Source organism: Neopsephotus bourkii, unplaced genomic scaffold (genome assembly GCF_033783945.1).
Source record: "Neopsephotus bourkii isolate Nb327-2 ecotype Australia unplaced genomic scaffold, CSIRO-AGI_Nbou_v1 NB_1279, whole genome shotgun sequence".
Taxonomy (NCBI): domain Eukaryota; kingdom Metazoa; phylum Chordata; class Aves; order Psittaciformes; family Psittacidae; genus Neopsephotus; species Neopsephotus bourkii.
The window spans coordinates 542,954-555,231 of NW_026901764.1; the positions used below are offsets into that span (position 1 = coordinate 542,954).

General features: G+C 36.4%; 1 protein-coding gene across 1 annotated transcript in view; it reads right to left on the reverse strand.

The window, feature by feature from the left end:
• The window catches only part of CDC73 (cell division cycle 73), a 112,116-nt gene that overhangs the window by 80,842 nt on the left and 18,996 nt on the right, over window positions 1–12,278 (reverse strand). Inside the window, exons 8-9 of the mRNA XM_061365125.1 lie at window positions 7,078–7,176; window positions 5,773–5,851 (exon numbers count right to left, since the gene is read on the reverse strand). Coding sequence (XP_061221109.1) covers window positions 5,773–5,851; window positions 7,078–7,176 — 178 coding nt within the window. The remainder of the gene's footprint in view (window positions 1–5,772; window positions 5,852–7,077; window positions 7,177–12,278) is intronic.

The following is a 12,278-nucleotide window of genomic DNA, read 5'->3' on the forward strand; positions in this document are numbered from 1 at the left end:
TAATGCTTCCAAAACAGTTAATATTAAAACTAACTTTACTTCTCCAGTCATTGCATGTATTATGATCACAATTTCACGGTTCCATGATGCAAAGAGTGTCAAAGGAATAACACACTTTTCCAGTATGGTTCATCACTAGTTACCTTTCTAGCATCATCATGCATAAATCTGAGTGCCTTCTTATTTAAAAGAATTAAACCTGGAAATTAAAATATGCACCCTAACGCATTAACTTTTTGACTGGTTATATTCTCCATCACCAATTGAGCATATGTTCCGTTTCCCTGCATATGATTATTAACGTTCAAAGTGCCACCCATGTGGTTAAAGCCCTCTGCTCCACGTCCATCTAGGTTACTTTGCATTTTGATTCTGCACCTGCTGCAGTTCTAGCCATCCAACACAGGTGCAAACTTACTGATACATTACTAAAAAGTAATTTATCACTAAATTTTTAGTAAATAAATTTAAATTTATCACTAAAAGTAATGTATCACTGATACATCACTAAAAGAGTAACAGCTTTAAAAAGATTCAAATTAACCTGAATTTCTGCAAGAAAGTCTAGGCAAACAGAGACAGACCAAAGCAGTGTGTCTCTGAAATACTGAAGAGCTCAAGTTAAAAATCTGAGTTTAATCTGTGGATGAGTAAGACTGAATAACCACTGTTTTTCTCTTTTTTAGCTGTATACTCTTCAAACCCCAGATAGCAACAGCTCTGCAGAATGCCTGGAAATGATTCACTACCCCACTTCACACCCATGGTAATTAAATCTCTGACACCAAATTTCATTCTGCATAAGAGTTCACTGAATAATCCTTTTCAGTACTACACCCTGACAAGTATGCTAGTTTCATGTCTAGATTTCCAAGATACACTTACTAGTTTACAAAACTCTCTACACAGTTCATATATAATGCTTCAGCAATAGTATTACAAGTAATTAACACCAAGTTCTTAAAAGTTTCTCAGAGTGCTAATAGAAAAAAATTACAGTACGAAACTAGGTATTCCAGCACTGAAGTGGATTTACAGCACTGAAAGTTATCAAACTACTTGGTCACACCAGAAAGTAGAGATAGACTTTAACTTTTTTTTTTTTTTTCCCCCAAATGTGAATCTCTTGCACATATTTCCTCCTAGTTCCAACCTACCTGCCAGGGGCAGGCACACCTCATCCTAGACCATGTCACCCAAGGCTCTGTTCAACCTGGCCTCGAACACTGCCAGGGATGAAGCATTTACCACTTCCTTGGGCAACATGTTCCAGTTCCTCACCACCCTCAGAGTGAAAAACTTCTTCCTTACAGCTAACTTGAGCTTCCCCTGTTTAGGTTTAAACCCATTACCCTTTGTCCTGTCAAATCAGTCCCTAATGAGGAGTATGAAGGAAAGAAGAGTACAAAAGGAAAAGTAGGGAAAGTTTAGTACAGAATGGAGCTCTACACTGTTGAAGAGAGAATACCATCACTGATGGCTAACGTGAAAGAAACAAAACCAACAGGAAGGAAACAACAGTCAAGGAAAGTAATTACAGGGAGTTTGCCTCCTCACCTGAAAACCATTTGAACAGTGCAGCATGATGGGTGCACTGATGAGTGATACGTTTCACTGCAGAAATATCAGAATATATTTCCTATGGCATACATCACAGAACTTAAGAATGCCAAAGGAAAGATCTCCTCTCCTGCCTAACCAAAGCTGAAGGAACAAGACACCTATTTGAGATAAAGCTAGCAACTACTGACTCAGAGATGCATAAGCATTTTCACTTCAGATATATCTGATTACTTGCTCCCCAGGAGCAGTACCTTACACTTACCACACCCCTCACATTTACTATTAAAGCAGTCTAACTAAACCATTCCAGCAGCAATGCCTGTCCCATCTGGCATGAAAGGTTTATTTAAGCCAATCAGAGAGGCAGCCTGGTATACCTCATCAGAAATAATGATCCATCATAAGCAGAGAAATCTGCCTGCAACTCAGCAGTTTACTTAATGCACCTTATGTTAAAATTCCTAAATTTACTGTCTTAGTTGTATGAGCTTGTCCTGAGTTCAGCTGTAACAGTTATTTTTTTCCTGCTTAGTAGCTGGTGCAGGGCTGTGTTTTTGGCTTTAGTCTTAAAACAGTGCTGACAGCACACTGATGTTTTCGTTGTTGCTAACAAATGCTTATCTCGATCAAGGATTTTTCAGTCTTTCATGATCTGCCAGTGAGGAGGAGCACAAGAAGCTGGGAGGAAGCAGAGACAAGACTCCTGACCCAAACTAGCCAAAGGGGTATTCCATACCACAGCACATCATGCCCAGCATGCAAACAGGGGTAGTTACATGGAAGGCCCAGACTGCTGCTCGGGTCAGGCTGGGTATAAGTCAGCTGGTGGTGAGCAACTGTATTGTGCATCACTTGTGCTTATTGTCTTGTTGGGTTGTTTATTTTTTCCCTTTCCCCTTTTAGTTCTCTCCCCTTGCTATTTCCTTTATCATTATTATTACTGGCAGTAATAATGGGTTTGTGTTATACCTGAGCTACTGGACTGTTCTTATCTCAACCCATGGGGTTTACATTCTTTTGATTCTCCTCCCCATCCCTCTGGGAGCAGGGCGAGGGGAACACAGAGGGAAATGAGCAAGCAGCTGCATGGTTCTGAGGCTGGACTTAAACCTCAACAAAGCTTTGAACTCTTTATGCTAGGAGCAATACTGTTAACAGAAGAATTCTGTATTAAACCACATATTCAAAGAAACAACATATCACAACTTTGCTACCTAAACTTTAAATTTTCTGCACATAGACAATAAGCAGCAATCAGGATGCATCTAGGAGAGGATTACTGTGAATTCTTCTGCCTATTATTTTAATACCTCTGAGGAAAAAGTAAACATGTGAAACACAAAGACAAAAGCTTGGAGAAACTGCTTCTCTTAGCTTTGTTTAAATCTTTCACCAAAATCACGACTACACACATTACACGCATCATAAAATCCTCCCTTCCACAATTTCTAGTCAACCACATGCATGGCCATAAGAGTAAGATGTGGAAACTCTTCGAAGTGACACAAATCTATAGGGTTTAACATTATCTCACATTACCCATCGTTACTAATTACTTCAGATTTCCTTCCCAAAATCCCCAACACTGCAGGCTTCCCGTAAACATCCTGTAATTTCGAGTTCTTACTATATTAGCTGTAAAACCCAGGAACTGCCTTTCAGGAACAAAAAAATGTTTCCTTTTATTGATGGCTGTTTCTGCTTCTGGTCTCATTTCTGCACTGAATATTTGTTGGCCACGAGTTAATTCTGAGGGAACCAAAATAAAAATCCTTCAATGAATGAGCTTGCTCGTGATATGGTTGCAAGTGACATGTATAGTTCACTTTTAAGCAAATTACATTGGAAACTATTAATGCACAGTTATAGTTTTTGAAAACCACCTGCACTGTGAGTTTCAGTCAAGACTAAAATGTTAAAAATTTACAGTTTTATAACAGAATACATCAGAAGTAAATAAGATTATTTACTGTTTTCTAAAATTTGTAACTGGGGTATCTCAAGTACCTCTAGGCCCTCTCCTAAGAAATCTAGATATTAAGTAGTAATTCTATCTAACTTCTGTAATGCTTCAATATCTTTCATAAGTCAACCTGTGTTTGAAATACGTCCTTTTGAACACTGAATTTCTATTAACAGTGTTAACCGTTGATTACCTAAATTGGTATTACACCAGTACTATTCCTAAACAGTGTATTTCTTTTAATACACCCAGAAAACTAAAATACAAAATTAACTCCGTATGTGACTATGCCAAATACAAGAAACCAGAAAGTTAAGGCAAGTAAACATGTCCTAGGAAGAAATGCCAATGATAACTACCCAAGCAGAATATGACCATCTGAGGCATTTCAAAACTACCTCACAAAGGAACCTTTCAACTGCAACAAGAGCTGCAGTCCAGTCCACTTCAGCACTGAAGGAAACCCCGAGACCACATTCTTAGAATCACATTAACATACGAATGGAATATTTGTATCATTAATTATTACTAATTAGAGCAGAAACATTTGTTTTCCCCTTGCAATCATTTAATCTCTTTTTTGATTTCTGCTTAGAAACCTCTACATTAATTGGGCACTGGTGAGCTGCTTGACAAACACTTCTGGGTTCTTTTTCTTGCCATGCAAATTGTGTTATTTTCTGCTCCCTCTCAAACCACACACATGGGGTAACAGCATAAAATACATTCACCTGTTCAATACAGATGTTGTCTACAGAGGTTGCTTACTGGAACTATGTAATCTAGGGGCATGCAGATTATTCATTTACCTAAGGTTCTTGTTGAAAAAGAGTCCACAATGAATTATAAGCAATTTTACATTTGAACTGTTAACACTTTTCATTGATTTCTCTCTCCACCTTTTATTTCATCCTGTACAGTACAGTTCTCTACTATTTTTAACTCCTAATAGGAAATGATAGTAAAAAAAACCAACTTGGCAAATATGCCACCACTGAAGAATTAAAATATTATCAGAAATAAACTGAATAAATTCTAACTGGGTGATACGGTTTAGTGTGAGGTGTCCCTGCCCATGGCAGGGGGGTTGGAACTAGATGATCTTAAGGTTCTTTCAAAACCCAACTATTCTATGATTATACGATTCTAATTAAAATATTCATGGAAAGACTAATTTCAATTTTTGGGTTTGTTGGTGTCCTGTTCCCCTATGTCCCCCCCTTTCTTTTCCTGACTCTTATAACACCTAATTCTTCATGAATGCTACTGCAGGTCATTTTTCAATGCGAAAAAGCGACCAAATACTCTGCTTAGCCTTTTCCTTTTCCCCCAAATGCAATTGTCGATGAGTAGCAGTAAATAAAAAATGATGCACTGAAATCAACTTATATTAAGGCCAGCACAGAATAGACTTCAAGAGGATATAACAGAATATATGACCAATTTTACTATAGTAAGTTTCACACACACAAAATCATAAACCAAAAGGATGTATTCAGGTGTAAGTGCACGTTTACTAAAAGTGGGTAGTTTTTTGGTGTTGTTTTGTTTTTTTTTTTTTAAGTAACTGCAGAAATAACTACAGTCAGATTTTCAAATTGTTGTATATTATCCAGTATGAGGTGCACGGAAAACACAACCTTCACAAATTTCTTATGGCATGAAATTCTCCACTGGTGTTTTACTTTATGCTTTTCTTTCTGCCGTTGCAATCAAAACTGAATATCCAAGTAGCAGTGTGATATACTTTGCTTTTTATGTATATAGCAAAAACAATCACATCATTTCAATATAAAATTGAACAATCACCTACAGTACAGCTCTTCCAAAATCTGAGAATTCACATACACAGCATATGAATGTTCTCAACAAAAAAATGGTACTAACTTGAACAAAGCCAAATACTCTAAAAGATGCAAGCTGAATGGCTCATCTACAATTTAAAATGCAATTTAGTAGCATGTAAATTCTAGCAGCAAGAAATGAAAGCCCTCAGAAGAATGCATAAATAGTTCTGGTTTTTGCTCGCTTCCTAACAATTTCTAATAAATAACATTTTTAGACTTTATTACTTGGAAAAGCTATCTTTAGGAATAGTTACTGCTTTCGGTTTGTTTTTTTTGTCTTGTTTTAGGCTTGAAAAGTAATGGCACAGAAAAACTCCTAACCCTAACTTTACAGGTCATTGGTTTCATTTCAAAATTTATTTACTTTTAGTTTTAAAAGAAGTATTACAATCAACTTACCCTCTTTGCCTTTGAATCTTTCCTGATCGTATCTGTTGTAGGCAGCTGGAATAGGTTGCTTATTTCGTAAAGTGGGATCCTAAAACAGGTTAAATAAAAACTGTAAAACATACTAAAAGGTATTTCATGGGTTTTGAACTTTGTAAGGCATTACAAGTAACTGCTCAAGAGTATAAAATTAGTTAATTTTTGTAGGAGTTCCAATGAATTTGAAAAATTCTTGTACGCTTCCCTTCAACGTCCACTAGCAATTTAACAGAAACAGAGTTTAGAAGTACATAGTGAAAGCTATGACAACTCCCAGAGGCAAAACTAAAGTAGCAGTAACAAACTGCATTAGCTAAAAATTTAATGTTTTATGAAACCACTAAGTTTTTGTAATATCTCAAGAATTAGCAGGAGAAAAAATCCTGTCAACTGACAATTCATGATTACGCCTTCAAACACACACACAACCACAGAAAAAAAACCATGTTCCTTGCCAGCCCAACTAAGCTAAAAATCTGCTAAACCTACAGCATAAAAACAAAGTTGGAGGAAAAAAAGGCACTCAGGAGAAAAAAGCTTTAAAATAGAGGCTCACTAAATACTAATTCAATCTTTTTTTGGGGATGGCTTCGTTATATATTCACAACTATTCTGAATGGAATGTTTGAATAGTGCTGTGTACAATTTACAAAATGCGACACTAAATAAATATTTAAATGTTGGAATTCATCTTGCTATTTAAATTTCGTTCTTAGTTAAATGCAGTAGCAGCAAAAACAAATCCAAGTATGATTAAACAGCTTTTATAGCAGACTGCCACTTAGTTCAAAACTATATTAGGTTTAATAGAACTCAATAGTAAGCATCATAAGACAAAACAAATCCTGTCTAATACCTAGAAAGACTTAACCAATAAAGCTCCTGATTTTACAGACCAAAGAAAACTGATTCAAGCTGTTCCTACTCATGAGTCATGTTACAGATTCTGAAAACATTTGCTATCCTATCTGTCAGAAAAACTGCAAAATATTTTGTTTGAAATGGCAGTAGTCTCATCTAATACATTTTTCACAAATAGATGCAGGATGTCACTAATGTTTGATAGATAAAGAAGCTGGCACTAGCAATTTAATCTCTAAGTAACAATAACATACTGAACAAATTAAACTAATATATTCAACTCCTTAAATACCAGTACACAATCTAAGTCAAAGAAACTCTATGAACTTGTGCTTGTAGTTAAATTTCATATTTAATTATGACATGACACTCTCACTTCTGCGGTCACAGCCTTCATAATCTAAGTGCTGCTCTTACTGTTGGTGCTGTATTTGGTGCAGGTCTTTGCTCAGGTGCTCGGCCTTCTTCTCTGGCTTTTACTGATTGAAGAATTGCAAAAATATTCTTCGCAAAGTTCTGAAAAACATACGAGATAACCATGAACCTTGCTGAACATATGGGTTTCATTTAACACCACAGGTAAAAGACATTATTTAGACAACTTGTGCTTCATAGAAAAAACAGAACTAATACATCAATTTTCTAAATAGATGTTCCCTGATTACTTTTCTGTGATGGAATCCCAAGTTTTACGGCACCTATTCTTTAAGTTCTCTATGTGCTACCCCTGTTCTTTAAGGCCCAAACTTCCTGAACCTAACTGGCATCATTAAACCACAAGGTAAACCAAACTCTTCACAAAGCTCTTGTAATCTGCTTCTCCCCTCTTGTCTACCATGCCCTTACAGTCCCTTCAGAATTCTTCATGATGTACTAAGAAGGAAAAGGTTTTGCTCAAGATTTCCAGAACAAATCTCATCTCTGAGACCCAAGTACACATCTGCTAATGAGAGCCTGCCTGCTCACTTCTGCCCTCCAGACAGGATGTCTCAGGCACAGCTCCTTTGTTTGCCTAACCCTGCTAAAAGCTTTCCTCCACCAAGAGAGCATACTCAGCTCCTCTTAGGGAAGAGTCCTCATGAACCCTGATCCTGCTGAGGCAACACAGGCAACCACTCTCTGTGCTTTTCAGCAAGACTCCTGCGCAGGGCAGAACATGCTTCAGCTAGTTGTTAACAGTTCACAGGCTCAACCCTATCTCAGCATGGTGCAGTTATTTTAATATTTATGTTGAATCAAAATTTCACTCCATTTGGCACCAAGTAATTTAAGTAGTAGAGCCTTTCATTTTAAACTGGAGGAAGCAAGCACAGCAATCACATTCACAAGTTTGTCAAGATAACCACATCACTGAGACACAGCTGAACAAATACCAATGAAGGTTTTTAAAAAAACAGTCCTCCTGGTTGTAATAGTAGAACTGCTTTATTTTAAACAAAAATGTAAACACTAATTACATTTTTGAAAGGCGTATGCTTTTTACGTTACCACTCAATAGGCATTTTAAGCTATAGATGTATGTGTACACAACATCTGTTATTACCGTCAATTTTCGGTAACACTTCATCAGTAAAAGAAACCTTTTATCAATTAAGGAAAACAGTTTTTTTCACGGTTCAGAACAGTAAAAAGTATTCACAAAATGCTTAGATTCTTCTGGAGTATTGTGTACTAACACTGAAGTAGTGTTAATTAACACCACTGGTGTTATAAAATAAATGCATGAAATACAAAACAAAGACTTCTGTGGTGAATTGTGCAGAAATGATTTAGACTGCTGTAATGCAAAAGTTCTCTAAGCCTTTTCACTTGACCTCAGCCACCATGCTGGCAATCTGCTCCAGACCAGAGGGGTAAGAACTGGAAGACCACCAGAAACCACTTACAAAGGCAAAGCCATTCCTTGAGCAAACCCAGTTCTTTTCACAAAGACTGAAAGAACTCACACAAAACTGTATTTGAACTTCTTTCCAGTCACGAAAGTCCTGGGGGAGGAAGTATGGGAGGTGGTGTGGAAAAACTTGAAAGAGCTGTGAGCCATGAATATATCAACTACATGATCAGTTCTGTTCTTCAGAACATAAGTCTAAACTACACACTTTTACCGGGAATTCACAGATTTCTCCCAAACTGTGGACTGGGCAGCCTATCAATCACAACTCTTGTCATTGCTTTGCTTTATCACATTCTGTCTCTTCAAAATGACAAGCTACTCAGTCTTCTGAAGTTCAGGAGGAGGAACTAATTAAATAACAAGAGGAGGAATTTTATATGAGTAATTCTCTATGTAGCAGCCAAGTCTTCTTTCAGTCACATGGCAACTATGACCAGCTTTCACATCATATTTCATTCACAAAACCTATAGTTAACATACTCTTAAAGTGAGCTTAAATTTCAAATGATGATTTTTTTTTCAATGCATTTTAGCATCCCAGGTTTCAATAGCCTGAAATAACCTGGACAAAATTTAAAATTCTTTCAGGTAAAAAAAAACTCCAAAACCAAAAAACCAAATAAGCAAAAGCCAACCAAACAAACCACCCACACTCACAGGATTTTCTCCTATCTGAAAATAAGTTGCTAATAAGCATGGAATTACAGAGTGTTCTTGCTCATGTCTTTTCCCATAGCATGAAAATGCAGGTTCCCCAAGGCCACAACTAATAGATATTTCTAAGGGGAAAACATTGCAGTGTTTTAACAAGCACTCAAACCAATGTCATTATCTTGGTTCATGGGCTTGGTTGGGGATGTGGGATTACATTACTATGACAGAAAAATGATGGAGCAGGAAGTCCTCTGCAGGCACCAACTGATTTGCAAAGCCCTGCAGAGTTGCAAGACCTCTAGTTTCCATTGTTCATCCTTCAGAGATCAGAATATGAATATCCCCTAGCTTCTGCCCTACATTTAGTTAAACTTAGTATTAAATGCAACATTTTATTACCAAAAACTTCTTATCTGGGGAAAGCACAGAAAAAAAGAAAGAAGAAAATAAAGAAAATAAAATATGTTTCTCTGCACTAAGTCTTTAAAAAACCTGAATATGCTTTAAAAAATATGTTTAAGAAAACCCTTACTATGTAAAAGACCAATTCCACCAATTATTGTTGCTACCTGCCTTGAGCACTGCTACTCCCATTGAAAGCTCTTTGCTGATTCCAACTGCGTCTACATCTCATAATTCATCAACACTTAGGGGGCAAAATGTTTCAGGATTGACTAAATCAGGGTTTTGATATTGTTTTAAATAAAGCCTTACTGTAATACATTATTCTGCCCATCCTCACTCATGCTTCCAAAATGAAGACTCATGCACTAGAAGTAAATTGGAATGGAGAACAACAGTAGTCAAAAGACAATCAATAACAGCAGCTATAGTCAGATAAATAACAGTCAATCACCTTACCAAAATAGAGTCACATAGTCATACTGTGACTGTATGTAAATTCTAAAAAATTACTGGCAAAGATGCTGTATCCCTTTTCACAGCAACTAACAAACATCAAGTCAAGTTACTATCACTGGTGTTAACACTGGGCTGTTTAAGGAGAAATAATACGTAAGATCAGCCTGCTTTGCTGGGGAAGACTCAATCAAGTTACATGATTACCAAGACTCCTTTTGTAATAAAAATACTTCTTTTTTATAATAGTAATCAAAGAGAAATATCAATTTCAACTTCATAGAAAACAATTCCTTAGGAGAAAAAAAAAGCATACTTTATCTCAATCATCTGAACAAAAATAAAATTCTAAATCTAACATACTAAAGTAGCAGCATATTCACTGCTATACAAAAAGGCTTACAGGGCTTCAAAACTTTCCCATAGCTAAGTTGTAAGTAATTTTCAATCGAATGTTACATTCTGGTACTTCACTACAGAGAGAAAAGCCCAGGAACAACTGTATAAACTCAAACTCCTGTTTGAGCTGTCAAACAAGAAATCAGCTTATTGACATCGCATCTCAGAATGATCAAGATCTGTGATATCTGGTAAACACTGTCCAAACTTCTAGTAGGGATGGAGAAGAATCCAGTCCCTACTGCACTTCTTTACACATGTGCTTGATACCCTCAGGCATACTCTCATGTCCTTTGTAGCCACTGAAAAGACTGAAAGGCATGATGCAGTGTCAGAAATGCAGTATTCATGTCACACATTTTCAGCAATTCTTATGTACTGCATGACATGAAAATTGTAAACAGTATTCAGGTGATTTCCTAAAAGTACAGCAGAAATTAAGAAACTGTTAATACGGAACACAGACTGATGAACTGCTTATCTAAAAATACTTTGCACATTTAAATTTAATGTACACATTTAAATCTGGAATCCTTATTTAAGGCATCACTTTCCTATGTCTCAGAATTACATCTTCAACTTGTGAACTGTTCACGAACTCTGAAGTTGATCTTCTCTCCTTGCTCTTCTAATATAAAAGATAATCCTAAAGCACTGTATTTTCATATTGTGCGCTACGCTGTCCTCAGATGAAAGATTGATATTCTGGGACTGTCGCAAGCAACTGCAAGCATGCAAATACATTAGTAGAACAGCTATGAAACCTGCTGGTATTCTCTGCACTGTGCTTATTCAAACAATAAAAATTTCCATAATTTCTGACCCAGCATATTCCCTCTCCTTATACAAGAACCCTTCAAATAAAGGCCACAGCTAAACACATGCTCTTCAATTATACAGTTGTGATGAACTCAATCCTCCTTTTTGCATTGCATACACATGCACCTCTCCAATTTTCCTTACTTGCTTTCATTTGAGTAATGCCTAAAATGCACAAGATGCCCAATGGCACTGACAGACATGTTTTCAGAGAGCTCACGTTAACTCAAACTATTCTTCATGCGATTTTGACCTGTACATACCTTACTACAGTAAGTCATAAAACAAGCACACTACCAACAGACAACTTTAAAAAGAATCTCCTAAATAAATAGGTTATCATAGTTGTTCTCCCGGGACAACAGTAGTTTAAGCGACTCGTAACAAGTACTGTAAATTATATGCATAACCGACAGAAACAGAGTACATGACCTAATTTCTTTTAAAGATCAGGAAATTTATCAAAACTATTCATAAAACTGAATTTGTTATTAACTGTTAGGGGGAAGAAGTGGGGAATCAGACCCTAACCCTTTCACAGAAAGTTACTCTGGGAATCAAATAACATTTTTTTTTATATTCCAGTCAAAATGTTCATTCAAATATTTCTATAGTTGTACTTCTACTGCACTGAATTGGAAGCACAGCTATTAGCCCAGTGTATCTGTGGACTGTGTTGCCAGTAATAAGTTCTACTCCTCACTTGTTCCATACTATCTTCACTACACTTTTACAGCAGGAGTATTTTATGAAAGACAAGTGAAACATTTAGATTGGAATAGCACAAAGGCTAATTCAAAAGTATGAGAGAGCAGCAACACTGTAATGTTTTGAGATACAGCACAGCTTAAAATCTGCTCAAAAATCCCCCACTTTTATAACCTGTTTATTTCTCCTATGAAGGCAGCATATGGATTTTTATTCTTTTTTAATAGTTATAGAAGTAGTGCCTAAGAATGGTGAAATTGCTTTATAGTCAATCTAGATTTGCTTT